Here is a 12,616-nt window from a genome sequence, read left to right as displayed (position 1 = left end):
ACCGACTCATGTTTCATTCTAAGCTCTTGAATCTATTTGGATTATGACAATATCAGTAGTGTGAAGTTTCTCAGTAAAGAAGGAAATACGTTGTCAGTTTTTCGGAAAATCAAACATATTGACACCTATACATACATGAGTATGTTGAAAAGTGATAACAATTTCACAAATTTGTTTTTTTGAGATTATTATAAATTGTTGTCTCTCAGATGGGAGCAGAGAAAAGACCCACATGGAAGAACGTATTATGTAGACCACAACACCAGGACTACCACTTGGGAGAGACCACAGCCACTACCGCCAGGGTGAGTGTCTGTCATTTTAATAATACAGTAATCGACAAACTATTTTATTGTTTATGGTAATTTAAACATTTTTGAACCCTCCCCATACTGATATTAAACCACCGTCTATCTGTACTACCTTTTCCCACACTCTTATAGACTGTTTAAAACACTTTCATATTAAAGAAAAGTGTTTCTTTAATGCACGGAAGTGCGTTGCGTCTGAGTCTCAGAACGCAGCACACTTCCGGATGCTGTCAGCCAATAGCATGCGCATACGGTATCACATGACTGCGATGAGGTGAAGCCGTGCATCTTGAAGCGTGAATAAGCGAGGGATTACTTTACTTCTTCATTGAAAACATTACGGTATTAGTATTTGCTGTTAGTGTATTTGTTAGTTTGTCACTACTAGCCTTGTCTGTTGTCAGAAGTCATGTGGCATTCTGAACAAATAACAGCCTTTATCACACAGATCAAGGCTAAAGAGGTACTTCGTGTCTGATTTGTTTAAGGAACGGTAATCTCTGAAGGAGTGTGTTGAGCCATCAGGAAGAATTACTAATGCAGGACCTGATAAAAGATTATCTTCTTCCCCTTTCGACTCTTCCATTCAGGGGTCGCCACAGCGAATCAATTGCCTCCATCTAACCCCGTGTTCTGCATCCTCTTCTCTCACACCAACTACCTTCATGTCCTCTTTCACTACATCCATAAACCTCCTCTTTGGTCTTCCTCTAGGCCTCCTGCCTGGCAGTTTAAAACTCAGCATCCTTCTATAAATATATTCACTATCTCTCCTCTGGACATGTCCAAACCATCTCAGTCTGGCCTCTCACTTTATCTCCAAAACCTCTAACATGTGCTGTCCTTCTGATGTACTTATTCCTGATCCTATCCATCCTGGTCACTCCCAGAGAGAACCTCAGCATCTTCATCTCTGCTACCTCCAGCTCTGTCTCCCGTCTTTTCCTCAGTGACACTGTCTCTAGACCAAACAACATCGCTGGTCTCACCACAGTTTTGTACAACTTTCCTTTCATTTTAGCTGAAACTCTTCTATCACACATCACACCTGACACTTTTCTCCACTTTTTTCCATCCTGCCTGTACACGCTTCTTCACCTCTTTTCCACACTCTCCACGTAGGGTCAACAGTCCACACTGCAACTCCCTCTGGCCTCCTCTGTACTTCTCTATCAATATCTTAAAAGCAAATACTGCATCTGTAGTACTCTTTTTTTGGCATGAAACCATACTGCTGCCCACAAAACCTGATAAAAGATGATGATAAAATATGATGAAACTGAGCTTCAGACTCATTGTATTGAGAATATGGATTTTGTCTCTGTGGATGTGTTTATGATAGTGAGGGATGCATTTTCTAAGCAACTATTGAACAGTTTTTTGTGTGAAATATCTGTCCCTATTTAATAATTTTTATCATACAGTCTGACCTTTGATTTAGAGACAGAGAAGCCATATGCATTCATTAGTATGTGGAGTCTGGTATGAAATATCTAAAACCTATAGTTCATTTTCTCAGCAGTTGGGTTGTTTTGTGTTGCTTAGCTTATGCTCCTATCATCTCCTCCTGTCCTCTAGTTGGGAGCGCCGAGTGGATGATCGGGGCAGGATCTACTATGTGGACCACAACACCCGTACCACCACTTGGCAGCGGCCCACCATGGAATCGGTCCGCAATTTTGAGCAGTGGCAGAGCCAGCGCAGTCAGCTGCAGGGAGCTATGCACCAATTCAACCAGAGATACCTCTACTCTGTAAGACATCCTGTCCCGTCACGCTCCAGCCCCCTCTTCCCTTTGTAATTCAATTGTTATTATCAAAGTTCTGAAACTATTTTTTTCCAGTGCATCAAAAACTTATGAAATCAGGCTTTTTTGAAATATTCATCTTTCCTACTAAGGTGTCAGATTCACTTCTGGGCGCTTTCTTTTTTTAAAAAGAGCACCCTTTGCATTTGCTTCTTAAACAGCGTGTACCTTAAAGGTTTTACACCAGGTGCAACTCCCAGAATACATTTCCCCTTTGAATGTTCCTGTGTGCAAAACTGCTGCCTCTGTGCACACACTGCATTAATGAATTGCATAACCACACTAGATGTAACTGGCTTTTAACTTTAATCAGGTTGTCACCGTTTAAACTGCGTCTATAGCTGGATGTTCAATCAATAAGATGAAAAAAACCCTTTATGGTTCTAATTAAATCTTTTCTGAAGGCTGTTTGAAGATAATTTACTTACATAAATGCTCCATGATGATCTGTGATGTCAGTGATCTTTTTTATTTGGCAGTCTTTCGTAACTTAAAAATCAGGTGTATTTCTGTGGCTCATTCATTCAGTCATTCACTTTCATTAACCGCTTCTTCTGTTATCGCGGGTCAAGGGTTTGCTGGAGCCTATCTCAGCAGACTTAGGCCGAGAGGCTGGTTACACTCGGGGCGAGAGGCCAGTGCACCGCAGAGCCAAATGAAAGAAACTCAAACACGCACACACTCACACCTACGGACAATTTGGGACCAACCAATACATCTGAAGTGCATATTTTTGAAGTGGGAAGAAGCCGGAGAACCCATGCAGACACGGGGAGAACATGCAAACTCCACACAGAGCGAGACTCCAACCCGGAACTGCATTACTGTGTGGCGACAACGCTACCCACTGCACCACCATACCGGCCCGTGTAACGCACAGTTCACCTTAAATGAAACAAACTCCAGCTGTTAGTTTTTGGTGTCAGAAATGTACGGTAAAATAGCTGCTCTGTGTCGCCATAGTTTTTTTGTTCTCCGTTGTCATGGAGACAGTCCAATGACCATCGATTGCTGCCTTCATTTGCTTGTAAGGGACTCGAAGATAATCTGAGATTCTAGACTCAACCGAGAAGGAATAGAAATATGACAATCTTTACTGTTTGGACACAGGTGCTCAGTGTTTGGACGGGTCGACAGCTCTTGGATTGCTCAGAAAAGGATCCATTATGTTTTCAAATATTGATATTTTCAACTGCAGTGATCCAACTTTTGGAACTGAAGGGAGGCATGATTTGGTTTCAAATCATTGCATCTTGAAACACCCATCCAGCCATTTTCTGCCGCTTCATATTCTGGCGGGGGACACACTGGGCGTGGCGCCAGTGCACCACGGAGCCACACAGAGCCGCAAACAAACACGCACGCACATGTTCATACCTACGGTCAATTTGGAACGGCTAATTAACCTGAAGCGCATGTTTTTAGAGGTGAAAGAAAGCTGGAGAACCTGGAGAGAAGCAACGCAGTCTTGAAAATTGATTTGTCATTTCCATGACATCTCTTTGTTTTCCAACAACACTCAGCCTTAAAGTCTCCTGGTCAGATTTAGGAAATGCCTGTTCCAGTTTCTGGTTGTCTTTGTGAGAGACCCTGTCCTGAGGCTTTAATCTGAACAGTGACATCTTCTTCACTGATGATTATTAGCTTTTAAAAGAGACAGACGGCTCAGACGTATCAAGCGGCCACAGCAGCCATCCCACAAATCACACCGCAAAACCACTCTCTTTATTTAGATTTTGACTGCTTCCTTTTTTTCCTGCTCCTCAATATTACTTTTTAATATCCTACAATCTGAAAACTTTTGATCACACTGGTGTGTAATATCCATGTGTGCATCGCTTGTTTACTACAGGCATCCATGATGTCAGCTGAGAATGACCCCCTTGGCCCGCTGCCTCCTGGCTGGGGTGAGTTCATGTTCTTTATTCTGAAAGCCGTACTTTGTTTTTTACTTTTTCTGGTTCTACTCTTGCTCACATGTTTGTGCTCTGTGTATCTCATTGTGTTTGCATTTGGAGCCAGTGTGTTCCATATTTTAAACTGAAAATATACGCACATCAGTGTGTATTAAAGATAAGAAGAGTAGTAATTTAGCAAAACACATGGTACTTATTTTCATGGATGAACTACAAATACTTTGTTCAACTGTTTTAAGTTTAACTGAAGCGTTCTGAATGATCTGAATTGTTTCATTGCCTCCTGTTGTGTTAATCAACCTCCTTTCCTCAGCTTCATTACTTTCTGTTCAGAAACAATACAGACAATAGCAAGTCAAACAAGTCTGTTACAGCCTGAGCCAGCGCTGGTGATAATCTGTTCTGATGATGTGTTGCTACTTGTCTGTTCTGTCTTTTGAGTCACGGATTCCTGTCTGTGTTTGTGTTAACTCTAGAGAGACGCGTGGACTCCAACGACAGAGTCTACTTTGTCAACCATAACACCAAGACAACGCAGTGGGAAGACCCCCGAACCCAAGGGTGAGCCTCGTGCATAAAGCACACATCCGTATTAACAAGATTATCAGTAGTAGAGGAAGAAATGGAGATTTTGTTTTCTATACATGAAGAAGTACTAACTCTTGTCAAAAGCCCAAGATATATTTATATCTCTCTGAGGCCCAGTTTGGAATTGTTCAAACTGTTATTTTTGCATTTAATATTAACCACTTGTAAAATGTCCTATTTATAATAACTTGGGCTTCCTCTGAAACAAAATGTATGATTGAGTGTTGTCTGCACATCCTACAGAGATTCAAGGAAGGAAAGATGGTTTCAAAAGAACCACTCAAATCAAAAGGGGAGTCCTGAACCAGAACTTTACACAGAAATAATCAAATTCATCACAGGCAAAAGTGGATAAACACCCAGAGATAAAGAGACTGTAAATAAATTACTATTAGTAAAACCGTACCATAAACGGTGTTACACGTGCAACAAATAAAATACAGACAAATAAAGGGCAGAATATGGTGAGGCTTGTCTTTCTAATGATAACCTACTGATTAAACAGAGAGGTGAGACATGTTGTGACGCAATCAGTGGAGGGGCGATTCAATCATTAATGGCACACTATTTAACTGAGCAAGATGAGTCACCTTTGTCTTTTTTAAGTGGTCCCCAGATCTGAGGGGTTAGAAGGAGGTATAGTGCATACTGGGCCACGCAGTGTGTGGATATCAAACATACAAGTTGTATTTATTAATAGTTTGCTCGTCCCTTAGTAGTACAGATGACAAGTTTGCTGCCGTGCTCACCCTGCTGTATTTTTTCCAGGAAAGTAGCACAAGCTCAACAGTGATTGAAAACTAGCACAAGTTTTTGTTGATTGTATTATTTAAATGTTGGTCCATCCTGAAGACTCCGCGGACTGGTCTTTGTTTCACTACTTTAACTTTTAAGGTAAGGCTAACTATTTTATTTTAACAAAGGGATTGTTCTGTGTGTCTAGGCTACAAAATGAGGATCCTCTGCCTGAAGGTTGGGAGATCCGCTACACAAGGGAAGGTGTTCGATACTTCGTGGATCACAACACCCGAACCACCACCTTTAGTGACCCTCGCACTGGAAAGTCCTCTGTGTAAGAACACACTTTAAAGTACATACGTGTTGGTGTGTTTTGTGTATTGCTTACCTGTAGAGCTGTGGGAGTGTGTGTCGAGTATAACGGAATGTGTTCACAGCAAGCAGTGTTTTGATCCGGTGTCAAAGCGATTGTCAGTCTGAAACTTTATTTTCAGTAACTTTATTACTATGCATTTCGCTCTTATTTTTCTCGTGTTTGTCTTTCTTGTTAATAACTGTTGATTTCTCTGCGCTGACTGTGAAGCTGCTTTCAGCCGAACGTGACTCCGTTGTTCATTATGTAAACTGTAAACACACGATCTGATCCTATTGAGACCATCGGTAAACATCGCATAGAATTTAAAACATACAGTGTCTGCAAATGGGACAAAAATCAGTTGAGACGACAACCAATGTTTGACAGGACGTAATTAAAGCTGTTTCCCAACAATCGTCGCGGACAATGTGCGAACGCTAGATAACAAGACCGAGCAGTGAAGCTACCGCCGGAAAGCAGCTAACAGTTACCGTTAAGTGGTAATACAAAGCGGATGAGTACTGTATGTTGAACTGTTGGCTGTTTGGCGCCGTCCCTACTTTATTTGCGTCTACTAGCCTACGTCAGTATTACATTTTACTCGTAAGAAACTGTAAATAAGATAAAAATGTTCTCTCTCTTTATGTCTTTATGTCAGTTGTACGTAACCCTTGACTGGTGACCCTTGAATATCTGTTAGGCTGTAAATAAATGCTGAGGCCGTTTATGAGACGTGTGTATATACGCAGCTGTGTTTGCTATGACAATGAGGATATGTCTTCAGCAGACATGCACACTCAACTGAAGCGGAGCTAACTAGTTAGCCAAATGCTAGTTGACTTCAACAGCTTGTGAGGAATTTTCAGTGTGAAGCTCTGAGCTAGGACATTACCACACACTGCTACCATAGCCTGAGTGACCTCCCCCTCGTGGATGACCACGTCCATATCTGGGTGGACAATCAAATATGAATCAGGATAGGTCAATTTCTCTATCGATCATCCCGGAGATGACGTAAGGTTCAGGGATTTATGAATCCGATTTTTTTTTATTCTGTCCAGCCATGAATCCAAACGATTCCAAATATCTGTTGATGCAGGAAGTGTTTGTTTTCCATATCCTAGGATTTTGACAGGTAAGGGAGGACCACTATGTATATGTAGAGACCTGAAAAATCGTGTTTTTCATAATAGGTACCCTTTAACTCGGAGTGACCAGAGTGGACACGATTCATAACTAGTACTAACACCGACAGGTCATGTTGGAAAGGCAGCCTCTCCAAGTCTGAAGGTCATGGGATGACATCAGAATATATTTCACATGCAGCACATAGTTTTCTTTCTGTTGGGAACAAGTTGAGGCGACTGGTGACGTGATTCACCCCAGCAGAGGGACACATTCCCTTTCCAGCGCTGCTCCTGTGTTGATCTTTTAACTCCTGTCTTCTCAGTACTAAAGGACCCCAGATTGCTTACGAGCGCAGCTTCCGATGGAAGTTAGCACACTTTCGCTATTTGTGCCAGGTTGGTGTTCTCCCTTCTTCCATCTATCCGTCCTCCGGTCACTCATCATGACTGGTGGATTCATGTCTGTCCTGTCTGTCCTCAGTCCAATGCTCTGCCTAGCCATGTGAAGATCACTGTCTCCAGACAGACGTTGTTCGAAGACTCGTTCCAGCAAGTAAGAGTTCTATTACTACTATTACTACTACTAATACAAATAATACAGTAATCCCTCATGCATTCGCGCATCAACATGCGCGGCGTCACTTCATCACTGATTTTTAGTAGGTAGTCATGTGATAACATACACACATTCTTTTGGCTGATGGCAGCTGGAAATACGCTACGTTCCATGAGTCTTGGAACGCAGCGCACTTCTGTGAGACACAAAAGTGCTTTTAACAGTCAATAAGAGTGTGGGAAAAGGTAATACAGATAGAAGGCGGCTTAATATCAGCATGGGGAGGGTTCATAAATGTTAAGTTACTGTAAATAAAAAAATAGTTTGTCGCTATATCGTGGAATTTTGTTTTTGCGGATGGTTCCTGGAACGACAGTAACGAAGGATTACTGTACTATTATTACTATTACTATTATTAAGTATTATTACTACGACAACTATTACTACTAGTAGTACTACTATTTGTATTAGTACTACTAATATTACCACTGCTACGACTATTGCTAATACTAATACTACTAGCACTATTACTAATACCAGTACGACTACCCTACTTCTACTACTGCTGCTATTACTACTAATACTACCATGACTACTACTACTACTACTACTACTAATACTACTACTATTACTATTACTACTTATACTACTACTGCAGACGTTTGTTCCAGTTTGGTTTTGAATCTGAAACCTTTGACACTGGTGATGTTTGACATTCTCTTTTTAGATTATGGCCCTGAAGCCTTATGACCTGAGGAGGAGACTCTATGTGATCTTCAGGGGAGAGGAAGGTTTAGACTACGGTGGTTTAGCCAGGTATGGCAGGCAGTGTCCCACATATTATTCTTTTTTCTTGTGCAATTTCAGCAGTACTTCATCATGTCTAACTCTTGATTCTCTATTCTCTTCTTTTCCTCCCTAATTGGTGTTGTAATTCACCCCCCTTCTCCACTCTCTTATCTGCTCCACCCTACTTGTGTCCGTCTCACCTGTCTTGCAGAGAGTGGTTCTTCCTGCTGTCCCATGAGGTGCTGAACCCCATGTACTGTCTGTTTGAGTACGCCGGCAAAAGCAACTACTGCCTGCAGATCAACCCGGCTTCAGCCATCAACCCAGACCACCTGTCCTACTTCTGCTTCATAGGCCGCTTCATCGCAATGGTGCGTTCACATACTGCCTTCACTCCTGCACCGACAACCCTTGTAGCGTTAAACACATAAAGCAGCGGTTTTTATGTTTGCCTCCTTCTGCAGGCCCTTTTCCATGGCAAGTTTATCGACACAGGCTTCTCTCTACCGTTCTACAAACGCATGCTCAACAAGAAGCTGATTCTCAAAGACCTGGAGTCGATCGACCCAGAGTTCTACAACTCACTTATATGGATCAGGTATTGTGTAGCCTTCAGAATGTGTTTGACTCAGAGCAGAGAGATTGTTATTCATTCATTCATTCATCCTCCGAACCTCCTCATGCACTGTAGCGGGTCGCAGGGAGGTGGAGCCTGTCCCAGCTGTCTTAGGGCGTGAGGCAGGGTAAACTCCGGGCGCAACGCCAGTGTGATGCGGAGATTGTTATGTAAACCATATAAAATGTATCTAAGTGTAAACTATCAGGTTAATAAGACATTTGTAATTCTGTATGATTATTTTGAACCCTGACTTATTTAACTCACTGGCTGCCAGTGCCGTCTCCATACGCCATTTTTTTTTGACAATGGGGAGGGTTGTGGGACGGTCTGGGGGAGCTTGTCAGTGTAAATCAAGTTTCTAATCATGGATCGACTGACGCAGTTACGGAACAGAGGATGGAAAATCAGGCACAGACGGACATGTTGCATCAGCTCACGATGCAACAAAGTCTGCGTATGTCAGAGCTCATCTGTGAGTGAACACAGTGAGCAAAGTATCTTGGGATCAGTCAAGAACAGAAACAAAACATGAATAAATGTCTCAAGTGTGAGAGAAAGTCCATCGAAGGAGATCAAATGATGCAAAGCCGTAGCAGCCAATGAGTTATCTTTGTGCATTATCACTGTGATCCCAAAACACAGGGGAACAGAATGTCACCATTTGTTTAGGTCTTTCTAGAAGCTTCCTATCTCTCCTGAAGCACAGAGTATCAGATACTGCGTACATATTATATAGACAGCGAGTTTTGACCAAATGTAAGAGTGAAGATGGCAGATGGAGAAATGTTGACTTCATGGTGCTGCATGAAGAGAGAACAGACAGAAGATGCAACATGAACAGTTTGAAGACGGGTGGAGCCAAACCTGGATGGACAGCCACAGTTTTTACTTACAGAATTAATTTGGTTTGATGTTTTTAAGGAACATGGAGGACAACGGGATGCTCAGTGTGACTGACTGTAACACATTCTGATGTCTCAGGGACAACAACATCGAGGAGTGTGGTCTGGAGATGTACTTCTCAGTGGACATGGAGATTCTGGGGAAGATCACCTCTCATGACCTGAAACCTGATGGCGCTAATGTTTTAGTCACCGAGGAGAACAAGGAGGAGTACATCAGGTTCGGGATCCCCACCCCTGTTTCAAACAACCACATTGTTTGAGAAGATTTAACTTCAACTTACGAAGTTACATGTCTTGCAGTCTGATGGCAGAGTGGAGGTTCTCCCGCGGCGTCGAAGGACAGACCAAAGCTTTCCTGGACGGTTTCAATGAGGTGGTTCCACTTCAGTGGCTCCAGTACTTTGATGAAAAGGAACTTGAGGTGAGCTCTGTTCCCGATGTTGGGGTGCGTCTCAATTCTCACCTTTTCAGTGCTGCTATTGATCATGATTGTAACATCTACTGTAACATGTGTGTCTGGTCTGTACTGGTTTGTGTTCTCCTCATACAGGTGATGCTGTGTGGCATGCAGGAGGTGGACTTGCAGGACTGGCAGAGGAACACGGTGTATCGTCACTACACGAGGAACAGCAAACAGATCATCTGGTTCTGGCAGGTACAGTGACACACACACACACACACACACACACACACATTCACACACATAGTGTTTCTGTGTCCTGGCATCAGCTCGTCATCTCATGTATAACCTCATCCTGTGCAGCTTGTGAAAGAAGTCGACAACGAAGTGCGTCTGAGGCTTATGCAGTTTGTCACGGGAACCTGCAGACTTCCCCTGGGGGGCTTCGCTGAACTCATGGGTGTGTAAAAGACGCACAGCACAGGGGAACACATCTACCACAATGAATATCCAGACACAACACATACGTGTTACATACATGCATGAATCTACAGTTTCACCATCTTTGCATTGCAGGCAGTAACGGGCCCCAGAAGTTCTGCATCGAGAAGGTGGGGAAGGACACGTGGCTCCCTCGGAGCCACACCTGGTAAGTGGAGAACGGTTGCTTCCCCAGATTTTGTTTCAGTGTACTAAATTCACAGGGATTCAATTTTGTAGTTATGAATGAAATTAATTGTGACACAATATAGAGGTAATAAGCAGAGGTAATAACAACTAGGTGTTCAACTTCAATGACTGCTTTTTTCACATTAACATGCTGCCACTAGCTTTAACTAAACTGGTCATTCTAAATCGTATTCTACTATAAATAGAAGGTGTCAGAATGTTCCTGGGTAGCGTCTTCTCTCACATTTGACCTGTGACCTTCCCTTTTCAGTTTCAACCGTCTGGACTTGCCTCCTTACAAGAGCTTTGAACAGCTGAAGGAGAAGCTGCTCTTTGCCATCGAGGAAACAGAAGGATTTGGCCAAGAATAGAGGAACAAGTCCTCTCGTCTCTCTATCCCTCCCCATTGCTGTTTATTCAGCCAAGTAAAACAAACAAAAAAAATTGCACAAGATAACCACCAATGTATATAAGCTATTTTGTCATTTTAAACCAAATCTTAATTTACTGCGACATTATTGCCACAACCCAGCTCTTATATATTCTAAATACACCATCGTGAAATATGCAAGAATTTCAGCATTTTTGCTCCTGTTTAAAAACAGAAATCATATTTTTTTAGTTTCCTCCCAACTGCTGACTGACTTCTTAAAAAAGAGACAAAGTATTTGGAGAGGATGTTATAGTTGAAGCGCGGTCTTCTTTTAAAGTTCTAGTTCTATAGGGCTTTTTAAAGGCACAAGTAGTATTGGGGTGACATGCCTGAATCACGGACCCATAGTACTTTTTTCAATTTGTGTGTGCTTGCATGGCTGCCTCTGACCTGTGTGTGCAACGAGCTCGTCCCACCACACACACACACACACACGCACACACATTCCAGCACGGATGCTCTTGTCCTATACAAACCTTTTGACAACCATCAAGTGTTGTGGACGAATGGATGGATCTGAGAGTCCCCATCACACGACTGTCCCCTCTGACATTCTGGACACCAGAGTTATCTTTGGATAACATTTGGATAAGGACACAAGTTTGGAAAAAGACTTGGAATTTGGTGGAGAAAGTTTTCTTTATAAAGGAATAAAGGAGCTTGAGAATATTTACAAGTAAGAGTGAGTTGTGTGTGTGTGTGCGTGTGCGTGGCAGCAGCAGCAGCTCATCGTTCGGACATTTAAACCAGAGATGAAGAGAAAGACTTCAATTTTCTGTTGAAAAGTGAAAAAAAATCCCTCGGGCTCAGTGGCTCTTGTATGTGTGGCAGATTTTGTTTGACGTCTGATTCAGTTGTGATCTTGGACAAGTATATAAAACCACTGTGATTCACAGAGCACATGAAAATCATCAGATGACGTCTCATTTATCATTCTACTTCTTTTAGTATATTAATAGATGGAGCTGTGGGAAATCTGGCTAGAAATGTAATATCAGATTCAATTAATCTTATATCTTACAGCCATACTTAACATGGCCTGTTAATGTTTCCCCCTGCATTACAACTCAGAAGTGTGTTCTGATGAGGAAATCTGCTCACAGAGGGAAATAGAAAATAAAGGATATTGATTAGAGATGTCTACAATCAACATACAAACAACACCATAAATCAAAGGTTTCCCAAGCTGTCATACATGTATGGAACAAAAGCATGTAAACGAATCTCTTCATCTGACCTGAAATGCCCTTTAAGATTTGTCATGTTTCTTAGATTTGTTGATGGTCATAAAGGAGATCAGAGGCGCTCGACTTAAAAAACAAATTCTGGAATGTGTTTTGAATGACTTCAAATTAGTATATTAAGATATTGAATGCAGACAGCCTAGGGAAGCCCCCACCTGA

General features: G+C 42.2%; 1 protein-coding gene across 6 annotated transcripts in view; it reads left to right on the top strand.

Annotated features, from left to right (window-relative positions):
* The window catches only part of LOC137587658 (NEDD4-like E3 ubiquitin-protein ligase WWP1), a 30,692-nt gene extending 18,803 nt beyond the window's left edge, over positions 1 to 11,889 (top strand). For all 6 annotated transcript variants that reach the window (XM_068304224.1, XM_068304223.1, XM_068304222.1 and 3 more), the window contains 16 exons: positions 210 to 305; positions 1,890 to 2,064; positions 3,971 to 4,025; positions 4,511 to 4,595; positions 5,566 to 5,694; positions 7,166 to 7,238; positions 7,324 to 7,395; positions 8,126 to 8,214; positions 8,399 to 8,558; positions 8,652 to 8,785; positions 9,788 to 9,928; positions 10,012 to 10,132; positions 10,262 to 10,366; positions 10,475 to 10,571; positions 10,688 to 10,760; positions 11,052 to 11,889. In XM_068304224.1, coding sequence (XP_068160325.1) covers positions 210 to 305; positions 1,890 to 2,064; positions 3,971 to 4,025; positions 4,511 to 4,595; positions 5,566 to 5,694; positions 7,166 to 7,238; positions 7,324 to 7,395; positions 8,126 to 8,214; positions 8,399 to 8,558; positions 8,652 to 8,785; positions 9,788 to 9,928; positions 10,012 to 10,132; positions 10,262 to 10,366; positions 10,475 to 10,571; positions 10,688 to 10,760; positions 11,052 to 11,151 — 1,705 coding nt within the window. In that variant the 3' untranslated portion in view covers positions 11,152 to 11,889. The remainder of the gene's footprint in view (positions 1 to 209; positions 306 to 1,889; positions 2,065 to 3,970; positions 4,026 to 4,510; positions 4,596 to 5,565; positions 5,695 to 7,165; positions 7,239 to 7,323; positions 7,396 to 8,125; positions 8,215 to 8,398; positions 8,559 to 8,651; positions 8,786 to 9,787; positions 9,929 to 10,011; positions 10,133 to 10,261; positions 10,367 to 10,474; positions 10,572 to 10,687; positions 10,761 to 11,051) is intronic.
* The last annotated feature ends 727 nt before the right edge of the window (positions 11,890 to 12,616 follow it).

The sequence above is a fragment of the Antennarius striatus genome, chromosome 20, assembly GCF_040054535.1.
Source record: "Antennarius striatus isolate MH-2024 chromosome 20, ASM4005453v1, whole genome shotgun sequence".
Lineage (NCBI taxonomy): Eukaryota > Metazoa > Chordata > Actinopteri > Lophiiformes > Antennariidae > Antennarius > Antennarius striatus.
Note: the sequence above shows the minus strand (reverse complement) of the source record. Positions and strands in the feature narration are given on the sequence as shown.